Raw genomic sequence first — 11,330 nt, 5'->3', positions numbered from 1 at the left:
CGTTTGCGCCTCTCTTGCGTAATGAAGAGACTCTTGATGCTGCTTACTGTTAGATCTGTATAATGGTAGGGTATGACAAGGGGGGAGGAAGAGAGAGACAAGAGGCTTGTTTCATGCTTCGTCCATGTTCCATGGACTATGTAACCTGCAAGAGGCAATCCCATCGTTGCCGTGTTGCACGATAGATATTGAGAAAAGAGAAGCGGCAGTGATGCAAGACGTGCTACCCATGCCTAGGTAAGACAGATACCTTTGAGTCATCACCAGGGATATATCGCCTTGTGCGTTAGAATCTTGTCGTGGGAAGAAGGAGGAGGGTTGGTGGTGTGAGCAGCAAGCATGTCAGCTTCGAGCTCTACAAGTCACCTTTACACCATCAACACCATCTGCTTAAATAGTGTGACTCGAAGTCTGGCTGTAATATGCCATCACTATATCGTTTTATTCCGCCGCACAATCAGGTTCTGCCCCTTCCAAGTATTCAACTGCCATGTCAGGTCCCAGTAGGGTAGGCATCCATACAGAAACGAACTACATCAGGCTCATCCAAACAGTCAGCAAAAAACACGCCTTAGCAGAGGCCAATTAGAGAAACCAAATAAACTGAAAAAAAGTCGGTAAACGGAAAAGAAGAGAGAGCGGGAGCATACAAGAGACGGCGCCTTCGAAATGTGTCTTCCATACCTTGTAGTACTACCGCCAGATGGATCCATGTACAATAACGCCCATCAGTCTGCCTACATCAAATCCTCCACCAGAACACCCACTCCCCTACTCCACGAAGACCCAAAGAGGCCTCAACACCTTCCCCTCCCATCTTTCACCCAATGCCAGCCATTCACATAATGAACTGCATTTCGCATCGCCCCAGTCCAATCACCCTTGCTGATACCACAGGGTACACTGCTGAACTCAGCCACATCATATGCAGAGGACAGACGCAGACGGAATACTGTGGAAACGCAATTGCGAGGGCGTATGCGTGTCTCGGGGTCCATCCCAGCGAAAACAAGCCTCTGTCTCTCTCTCTGGTGATGACGAGTTATGCTGTTGCGGGTGGCTGGGTGAAGACATCCCTTCAACCTCGTGCGCATCACACTATCATCCATCCAGGTCCTCATGATGCGTCCACTGTAATCGAATGAGCAGGAAGCACAAGAAGTATCATCAGTCGTATTAAGGCCACCTTCAGTCTAGCAGTCTCACATCAACCTCAGTTACGCTGAATAAAATCCTACGGGAAGCGAAGCCTCCCGACCAGCCTCGCCGCCTGCCTCGGTAATACTCCCAACGCCGTCTTTGGACCAGGCCATCCGTTCCTGAAAAGCAGTAGAACGCATAAAAGAAGAGAAACTCAAGAGGTTCTATCCCTGAAGAGACAGGAGCCCCAAGCACCAATTGAGCCTCGAATAATAGACCGGTAAGCAATCCCCCCCCCCCCCCCCCGCGGCATCATCCAGTCATATTGTATGGAACAATGGCCTTGTCAATGATGGGATCCCTCCGCGACATGTGTGTTGCTTCAGGACCCCAGCGTGATCTCCAGTCCTCCTCCCTCTGCAGCGCCTTGTCGAAAGCCTCGCGGCATTCCGGAGGTAGCAGAGCCTTAATCTCGTCCGACACGGCGCTCAGCCCGTTGAACTGCGCGACAAAGTCTGCCGGATCCGACCTCTTGCTTGCCGCGAGCGCGCCGCCTGCTGCTGGCGTCTCAAAGTAGGTGTCGGTGACGAAAAAGTTCCTGGCCATCTTGAGAGGAACCGGGGGAAACTTGGCATCGCCTCTGGTGGCCTCTTCGTCCTGTGGCGCCACCTGCTCGATGCGCGCCAGTGTCGGCTGCATGGCGGCCGGATACTGCATGATGTTTGTGTGAATGTCGTAGACGCCGTTGTTGTTCAGTTTCCTAATAGCATTGATGCCCGCGTTGAAAGCACTTGCCAGCAGGGTTAGCCTTTATTTGTTTCCTAGCAGTGTCAAGTGTCCTTTTCACATACCTGGCTTCTCGCGCATGCTCCAGCATCCAGTTGGTGTCATTGACATTGACCTTGCGCTTCTTGGACTCGACCTTGCCCGTGGGCACCGGCACCGAAGGGGCGTTCGTATGATATACTGAGCTGGCGCCGTGCCACGCAACGTACTGGTTCTTGTTGTACGGCTCCCCCACCACGTAGCGATCCTCCGGGTCCGCCAGCTCTCCCTCGACCGCGCCCTCGGCGCGAGCCTGAGCCACGTTGTAGTCGTCAATGATGCGCTTGCCGCCCACGACGATTCTGGATCCAAACTCCCGGAACACGGACCGGGCCGTGACGATGCCTATTGACCGGCCCTTGTACGAGTGGGGGATGATGTCCCGCTCAATCATGTCGCGCTTCTCCTCGTCGTCCACAATGATCTTGTACAGCTTGCGGTGCTTGGTGAAGAAGAGGTAGCTGTCCCTGAAGCCGACGCATCGCGCCGGCTCCGTCGACAGCATGTAGAGACGGTTGCCTCGGCCCAGCACCTTGAACGTCCGGCAGCGGTACTCGCGCCCGCCCTTGAGGTTGCCCATCTTGTCCACCTTGGTCTCGCCTTCGGGGTCCTCGGGGAGCACGCACTCGTCGTCGACAATGTCGGCAACGGTTCCCTCGGCATCGATCACCTGCTCCATCTTGGGCGCAGCGGGTCCTCCCTTGCGGCCGCCCCGTCCCCTCCAGCCTCCGCGACCTCTCCGGCGCGGCGTGTCGGCTTCCTCCGGTTCTTGGGCGGGCGCCCCAGGCGCTTTCGGCGGATCACGGGCTGCGGAGGCGGCGTCGGCTCCTTGGCCGAGGCCTCTGATTCCTCGTTCTCTTCTTCCTCGTCGCCGTCGCCGTCGCCGCCGTCACCATCGTTGTCGGCGCCTTCTCCGTCGTCGCCAGACTCGTCTTCCCTGGCCTCGTTCTCGTCGACATCCTCGTCTTTTTCATCGGCAGTGTTTGCGCCCGCGCCCGCGTCGACGTCGGGCATAGGCTCGTCTTCGATGTCGGCATAGCCCTTGGGCGTGCTCCCTGCAGGCGGGGAATCGCGGGTTAGCTTCGCTTGGATCTCCATTGTCTCGATGTTTTGTCTGCCTCAAGCTCGAACAGATGATCGTGGGGTTCGTTCCAAGAGCAACAGCGAAGAAAACAAACGTACCAAGAGCGGCAGCAGCCTTCTTGGCCGCCGCGCGACCCGACCTCCGACTAGGCATATCGTCGCTTCCCTTTCGCAAAAAAGCAAAGCAACTCCCTCCAACAAGCTCTTTCTCTTGTCCCGAATTCGTAAATCAAAAGTCAACAAATGGAATTGTCACAAATAGGCAACTCGTCTCGACGGAGCGCACGGCTATGATCTTTGCAGTGGTCAAGGCTGTTGGGATTTCGAAGAGAAAGATGCAAAGCAAAGCCTCGCGAGATGTCGTCGATCCAAACCACCCGCCGCCTTTCTGTTTGCCCTTCCCTTGCAATTGGTTCTTTTTTTCGCGGCGCGCGTTCGTTGCTTGTTGGTACTTGGCTGGTGCAGCAGGTGATCCGATTGGCTGGCGCAGATGACATAGATACAGTGTATTTATGATATTGTACTGTAATTACACACCGTATCGCATGAGGCCTCATACTGTAACGAAACAGCTTGGCGCTTCTCAAAGACTATGACGAAACGATATGTATGGGAAGCCAAAGGCAGAAGAAGTTAGATCTGTTTATACATATAAATGAACAATTTGATATGAGAACTAATCTCTCGTGTTTTAAAGCACATTCATAAACGTCAAGGCCCATGAATCTGAATATCCTGCAACACGAAAAAGCAGCTCGTCTTCCAAGTCCTTGCACATCACCCTCCCTGCGCAAGGTAGGTATTAGTGTCATCACTGTAAACGAAAAAGTTCCCTTCTATAAACTCGTACAAAATCACACAAACAACCGATCCCACCTCCGTACACCGAGAAATGCCAATCCTGCAAAGTCTCGCCTCAAGCCTGTCGAAGCAGTAGCGCTCTCTTCAAGCCCCAGCATCTCCCCCTTCCTCTTTCTTTCAGCCTTCCAAGTACCCAGAAGCGCCTCACAGAGTGTCCCAGCCCCCATTGTTGATTTCGGCCTCCAGCTTTCGGCTGATGAGGCTCGGAACTCCATGTTTGAGCACAGTGTTTCTGATCATGGAGTCGTATCGCTTTTGGTTCAAGAACAGTTGTCGTCCGTGACGCAGCTGCTGGTCCGTCTCGCCGTACTTGTCAATGTATGGCGCCGGCGTGAAGGACCCGGACCTGTGGTATAGGTAGACGGTAGAGCACTTGCGTATATTTAAAAACACTCCAATGATCCTCTGGCACCTACAGCGAAGAGAAAAGTTAGTCACAGAACAGTATTACTCAAAGAAGAAAAGGGATGACTGTACCTTCGCATGTGTTGCTGGGCACCGCCGATTTTGGTGCCGTCAGTGTCCATTCTCTGACAGCATGTGCTCTGGCTGCAGAGCATTTCTCCGCAAAAGAGGCAGATGATGGGATCTGTGAGGTCTTTGCCCGTGGTAGGACACTTCCTCCTCGTTGATTCTTCGATCAAGGTATCGAATGTTCGCGGAAGGCCAATGAGCTCAAAGATGCCCGGATGGCTGACCATGGCCGACGGCACCAGGGTGGGCGAGCCTTTGGTCCAGAGCACCTGATGCTTAACCCAGCCCGTCACCAGGCTCGGTGTCGCATTCGGCCATCCGGCAGCCATCGAGTCAGCCGTCATGACAGCGCACATTTCATCAAACGACGGAAGCCGCAGAGCCTCGGTGAGGCGGTCCAGCTCATCGGCGCTGCTGTCGGCCGAGACATGGCTGTTGAAATCTACGCCGTACTTGACGTGGAGGAAAACGGTGCACTTTCGCAGGAACGTCGTCGCGTACTTCTTCACGAACGAGTACCATCCTTCCAAAGTGTCTACTCCCGGCTGCTGGAAGCCTCGGTTCTGTCCCATGTCCGGGGGGTTGGCGCTGCTCAGCATTGCTTGGAATTCCAGGCTGAGCTTGCTGAGAGCCAGGGCGAAGTCGGCAAAGTTGTTCATGGCTGGGTCCTGGGTTTGGCGGTTTGCCAGCGTGCCGAGCCACAAGCCCACGGGCATGTTGCGGCCCATGTGGAACACGACCTTGACAATTTCCGCCAGGTAGCATAGCCGGACAACGTGCATGATGTCGACGTTTCGAGCCGGCACCAGAGCATAGCTGCATTCGACCAAGAAGAGAAAGGGATCCAGCGACAGCAGAGGCGGGTAGCTGTATAGCCGCCGGCGCGCATCGCCAACCTCTGCTCCGAAATGCTGCGCCATGAACAGTTGACCGTGCTGCTGTTCCGCGTCCGCGATGAATTCGCTCTCTATCAGACTTCCAGGGTGCGGGCGTAGACCCCCTATCTTGATATATGCCGACGTGGTCTCCGCCATGATTCGCAGATGAGCTATGACTTGCTCCGGGATCTTCTCAATCAACGTCATTCCCGGCTGAGCTTCGATTCCACGCTGCTGTATCTCCACCGCAGAGATCGTGTATCCAACCACCTGGACCAGCGTATCGCTCCCATGGAGTTCATCGCCTGCTCGAAGCTTGTTCACGGGATACCGCGTGTCAAGCTTGTTGAGGACCAGCGTATCTCTCAGTCGATGGTAGGCGGCTAGAAGTTCTTTCAAGGGCTGACCACTGCCGGCGCCAGATGCCTGGTTGGCCCCTGCTTCCGAAGTCTCAGCTGCGGCAGAGTTCGAAGAGCTGCCCGAGGGTCCTAGCGGCGCTGATGATGATCGCGGCTCCATATCCTCCTTGCCCCAGATCGACTCCGGGGGGCGAGGCTTCGACGGCGTCATTGTTTGCAGTAGGCTGCCAGGGAGGCTCGGCGTGTAGATATCGGGCAGCCTCGAATCATCCACCTCACGAGCCTTGCTACCGCCGAATGGGTAGGATGACATCTGCTTGTCTAGGAAATCCTCAAAGCTTTCCTCTACCTGTAGATTCCCTGGATAGGACTCCTCCAGCCCCTTCCACACGATGGGAATAAAGGTATTGCCCAGGGCCTTGCAAAGAGGGCATACGAACTCGTTCCGAAGAATCTCCTCCGGATGATGCCGCGCGATTTGGTGGGTATGGCGACGATTGGTGGCCTCGTAGTACTGCTCAAAGCAGCGGTAGTGCATCATATGCCCACAACTGCTCGCCACGGGTCCCGCTCGTGAGAGCGACGCCTTGAATCCCTTGCCAATGGTCTGCCTTTCGGCAAGGAATACCTCTCCCTTGGCATTCAGTTTTTCAACCATCTTTCTATTCTCTTGGGCGAGACCAAAAGGGCGAATGTCGTCTGCCGATCTGTCGAGATTGCATGGGGTTTGCGAAGCTTCCCGAACAAGGTCGGGATCCTGGAAGTCTGTTTGACGAAGGATGAGGCTCTCGTTCAAGAGAGCAAATGTACCGTACAGACGCCGATCATCAGCTTCCTCCTGGCACAGGATACATGTTCCCGTCGGATACTTCCAGTTGTGCTTGCGATCCTCGGCTTGCTCCATGGACTCCTCATCCTCATCCAGGTCCGAGCCCCAGTCAATGGCGCCCTGGTTCTCTAGGAAGCTCTTTTGCTGCTGCTGGAACTGCGCCATGACCTTAGCCTGGCGACTCATTGCCGCTTGCTTCCTTCTTTCGCGTTCCTCGTCGACTGATACATTTGCTGGCGACGCAGTGTTGATGCGATCTACAGGCAAGCCGAGCTTTGAGAATTCCGCGTTGAACGCCCCGGGCCGTTTCTGCTTAAGACGCTTGAGGATGAGGGCTATCTTGGGATGCACTGCTTTGAATTCCTCGCGGGTGGACAGCATATTCAAGAGCGAAACGATGGTCCTCGCGTTACTCGCGTCCGGCATGAAATTGCTCCGAGCCACTCGTGTGAGTGCCGTGTGGACAAAAGACTTGGGAGCCTTTGCCGGGACGTCATTCTCGGTGGTGTTATCTTCCAAGGTGGCAAGGAGAACGAGGTGGAGAACGACTTGTAGAAAGGTCTCAACACGGGTGATGGGCACAAGCGGTGTAAACTTTTGCGCGCTGAGTGCATATAGCAACGAGTAGTAGATGACCTGCGCAAAGACGCCCGTGCTGGTGAAATCTGCGAGATGCTGGAATAGCCCGGACGGAATCGGTCGTAGCTTAGGCTCAAAGACGATTTCTTCCACAGACTTGCCCGTCTTCTTGGCCATCTTTTTACGATAGGCCAGCTCGGACTCCTCGCGTTGGTTCTTGTTATAGTGGGCAATGTAGGGGTCGATCTCTTCGATGAATTCCTGGCGGAGTTCGAAGGTACCGACGTCAGACACGCCCTCTGGTGGTTTGAATGTGGCCATCTCGTCCAGCACCTGGTGGAACTCCTCTGATTCCTGGTACTTTTCAGGAAGCTTCAGAGAGATCTCGTTGAACGACATCGGCTTGAGGCACAAGACATGTATAATATCTCGGCGCATAGCCAATAGACGAGAGTTTGGTTCGTCTTCTGGGGCGATCAGGCATGTGCGGTCGCTCAGGAGAACAATGAGGAGGTGGATCATGTCCTCGACAACGTCGAGGTGCTGGATATCGTCCTGAGCTTCTGACAGAACCTCAAAAATGCCCTTTACCCAGTTCTCCATCCCGAATCGGTCGATAATGGAGGCCAGGACTCGAGAGGGGTCACAGACCACCATTGCCGTTTGCAAAAGGAATATGTCTCGATGATGGGAGACGTCTCTCTGCCCAACGCCACGATAGGTACTCGCTTGATGGCGAAGACTGATGCCGTTTCGAACCCACATGTTGGCCTTGATCTGAGCTAGCCAAGCGCAAACTCGGAGCGGGTAGTCGAAGAGGGCCATCATGTAATCCTCGGGGCTATAGTCCATCTTGGGAACCTGTGAAGGCCCTATCGTCATGAGCCTTGGCTTCGACTTGAGCTCATGCCTGGTGAAACTCAAGAGGGCGCGCATCCTAGACGCGGGAATAGACCTTCCGCACTCGATCAGCCAGGACAGGGTATAGTGCAGCCCATGGTGGAAGCTGATGGCATCCTTTTCGACGACGAACTTGACAACTTGGTACGATTTGTCCCCACCGTCAAACTCCAAGTCGCTTATCGTCTTGAACTTCACTTCGTCCTTGATCTCTGCTTGTTTGAATCGGAGTCGGTCCGCACCAACCGAGTTGAAAATGGCAGCTTTAGCGGCGATTCGGATGGCACGCATAAGGTGGCGCATCTCTTCGGGAGGGCAATTGCGGAACGCTTCAGCCAGGTTCCTTGCTTGCAGGTTGATCTGTCTGGTGACCAGGGAAGCCGTGATCCAGGAGTCGGCTTCATATTCGACGTGTTCGACCACTGCGCGAACATTGGGCCCAATGCCTTGATGAAGTTTCACCAAGTCCAGAAACTGCATCAGATACCTCGGCTCACGCCTGATTCGTTCTTGAACATGCTGAGAACTGAGGAGGTATTTCAAGTCTTGGTAGAAGTGATACATGCGCCGGTTCGTAACCGACCCACTGTCAAAAGCGAGAACCGCTACCGGGGAGATATCCCATGGGTGGCCAACTTGTCTGGTTGTCAGGAACGTAAACAGAATCGCCAGTAAGTTGGTCAGGAAGTTCCCTCGCTCAATCACCTCGGCAGTGATGGATGGCGTCGTGAGCATCTGGAGAGAGAGATTGATAATGGAATGATCTGGCTCTCTGTCGCCGATGAGATAGAGCTGGGCCAAGATGGTGTAGAGACTGGCGAACCGAAGGGCCACGACTCGCTTGAACTCGGGGATCTGGACCACCGTAGATATGTAGAGGGCGCGGAGATCGTTCCTCGCCCTTTTCCACATTCGCAAATCGAAAAGCAACAGCCAGTCTAGGCGAACACGCTGGAAAACGTCTTCTGCCGGCGGAACATTTCCCGTCTGCGTGTAGGCAGCCGGAGTCTCAAGCCAGTAGAGGCCCGGGTTGGGCATCACCTTCTCCGTCTTGCCAGGTGTCTTGGGTATCTTGATATTCGCCTTTGTGTATATGTTTTGAGAAATGAGAGGCTCTTGCATGTCTGAATCGGACGGTGTACCTTCACGGCGCCGAGCAACCTGCGAGGGCTCCCCCTGCTCCTGCTCCTGCTCGGGAGCAGGTGCTTGAGCACGAACAGGCGGAGGCGGAGGTGGAGGCGGATATCCAGCCAAAGTCGCTTCCTCGTCTTCCAAGGCATCGTTTGGCCGTTCTGTCATGCCCACTTCGGAGATTTCACCCTGTGCGTCGACCATTATGACGTCGTCGTCGCCATCATCATCCGAGCCGGAGCCATTGTCATCGTCGTCGTCGTCAAAATCCTCCTCATCGAGGTCGTTTTCGTCCATGTCGGCATCGTCATCATCGCCGTCGTCGTCATCGTCATCGGCATCGCCTTCATCAACAATCTCAAAGGTCAAGCCGGGAGCCCCAGCTGCAACTTGTAGAGCGCGAATAAACCGGGCGTTAACCTGATGCATCCTGGCTCTTGTTTCAAGGCGTTGGTCGTCCGCCTCCTCGTCGTCAATAAGGCCCATGGTATGAGTCGCAGCGCTCCCTTTCCTCCATGGCTTCATGAGTTCTTGGCAGATGGTCCGTCGAAGGACGTGATTGTCATGGCCAACCGAGCAGCCAGAGATATCGCTCAGCCACTCAATCAAAGTGCCGCACATCTGTTCTCGAAACGTGTCTCTCGCCGATCGAATGGTGACAGTGACCCTGATTGCCTCCAATATCTTTGCCATTTGCAACAATTTGTCAATGTCGTCCAGAAACATCAAGAGGCTTCGTCCAACTGCGTCGGTTTCCCAGGCATCCTTGTTGGCCTGCCGCCTGGATTTTCTGCAAGCTCTGGCGACCTGGTCTCGAACCTCATCAACAGTATGCTTCTCGTCATTCCATAACACCAGTGCAAACTCTGAGCAAGCCTGACTATTGGAGCCGTAGTATTCTGACTTGAGGCGAGATACTTCTTCATCTTTGAGGATCGATTCTTTTGTTTTTTCCTGGCGTAGCTGCTCGGGCGAACAAGATATAACGTCGCACATGTAGTCGAACGCCCTGCTGATCGTCATCTGTATGCTGTTCACGAGGTCTTCGGGAAGCGACTCGGGCACTTTGGCCCTGCCCGCGTGAGAATCAGAGGCCACGTCGGAGTGGATGGTGCAATACAGCGGCTTCTTCCAGGCTTCGTCATCTCCGCAGTCGCAGCAGCCGCTGTTTCCCACCGAGAGCTGGATTCTGACCATGTGCCCTGTATGATCCGTGGCATCGAAGCATCGGCTACAGAGGCAGCACGTCTCGTCCGTCCCGCAGGTCCTGCACATGTAGGATGCCTCGCCTGGCTTGAAGATGTGGCCGCACCGCTTCCCCCGAGCTGCCTCTGTGTATTCGGCACCCTCTACAGCGCCTTGGGCATCGCTCAGCTTCAGGCTGTCGGTCGGCCTGCCCTCGGGGAAGAGAAGTCGCATGTATTCATGATTGCCACCGGCCAAGGACCAGAAAAGGCTGGTTAGGAGCTCTCGGGCAGCTTCCTCGGTGTACCGATGGCCGAATCGCGCGGGTAGATCTGCCAGTAGCTGACAGAGCTGCTGCTCTTGAGTAGACAAAGAGTTCTCCATGTTCATGAGCTCATGATGCAGCGACGCTGTGCAACTGGCAGAGGGCGCTGGGCGATGGCGCGAAGGTGGGGAGTTTAGCTTGGTAACGTCAGCGCCGATACGGAGTCCAAAGGAAGCTGTGCAGAAGGATTGATTTGACGATGGGGACAAGAGATGGGGATGAATGGCCTACTTCGGTAGACGAGGCTTAAGAAAGAAGGACGTAAGGGTGTTTGTGGCGTCGGGAGCGCACGTTGAGCTGAGGACTTGTAGCGTAGTATGTAGGTGGGTATGATATCAAATGTTGATGATTCTTGGTTGCAGTTTAGCTTGCCCAAGGTGTAAAGGTCAGAGAAGATAAGGCAGCCTATCGCGGTAGCCACACTGTACTGCTATCGGGGTACCTACGAGGGGTGGCCGAGACGGCCCGTGCTGAAGTACCTACCTCAGGTATAGTAGTAGCTTGCTGCAGGTCGCCTGTGTTGACAGTGCCGCAAGTTCAGCTGTGATAGCGGCTGCTTTTCAGCGCACTCCGGTGCAGCCCATTTACCGGCTGCTTGCTCTGCCCCTCCCCGGCTTGACGACGTCAGTCGAAGCTGAGGCATCGCCCGGATGTCCCCACGGAAGTGCATAGACTCATCACATGTGTTCCAGGTTACTGTACGACCAAAAGGCGCCTTGGAGTATTACAATCAGAGATTCATCTCGTGGGGACCTCTCGAA

General features: G+C 54.8%; 2 protein-coding genes across 2 annotated transcripts; both read right to left on the bottom strand.

Annotated features, from left to right (window-relative positions):
• Positions 1-1,451: 1,451 nt before the first annotated feature.
• Positions 1,452-3,202, bottom strand: BBK36DRAFT_1188790 (hypothetical protein; the record flags this gene model as incomplete). The annotated part of the gene is made up of 4 exons (XM_024896595.1): positions 1,452-1,930; positions 1,992-2,635; positions 2,701-3,020; positions 3,148-3,202. 4 exons carry the CDS (start codon positions 3,200-3,202, stop codon positions 1,453-1,455), a joined length of 1,497 nt encoding a protein of 498 aa, XP_024753198.1.
• Positions 3,203-4,053: 851 nt separating this feature from the next.
• On the bottom strand, positions 4,054-10,634 carry BBK36DRAFT_1156431 (hypothetical protein; the record flags this gene model as incomplete). The annotated part of the gene is made up of 2 exons (XM_024893925.1): positions 4,054-4,321; positions 4,387-10,634. The coding sequence occupies 2 exons, from the start codon at positions 10,632-10,634 to the stop codon at positions 4,054-4,056; spliced, it is 6,516 nt and encodes a 2,171-aa protein (XP_024753197.1).
• Positions 10,635-11,330: the final 696 nt, after the last annotated feature.

Source organism: Trichoderma citrinoviride (genome assembly GCF_003025115.1).
Source record: "Trichoderma citrinoviride strain TUCIM 6016 unplaced genomic scaffold BBK36scaffold_2, whole genome shotgun sequence".
NCBI lineage: Eukaryota > Fungi > Ascomycota > Sordariomycetes > Hypocreales > Hypocreaceae > Trichoderma > Trichoderma citrinoviride.
This window is presented reverse-complemented; position numbering and strand designations above follow the sequence as displayed.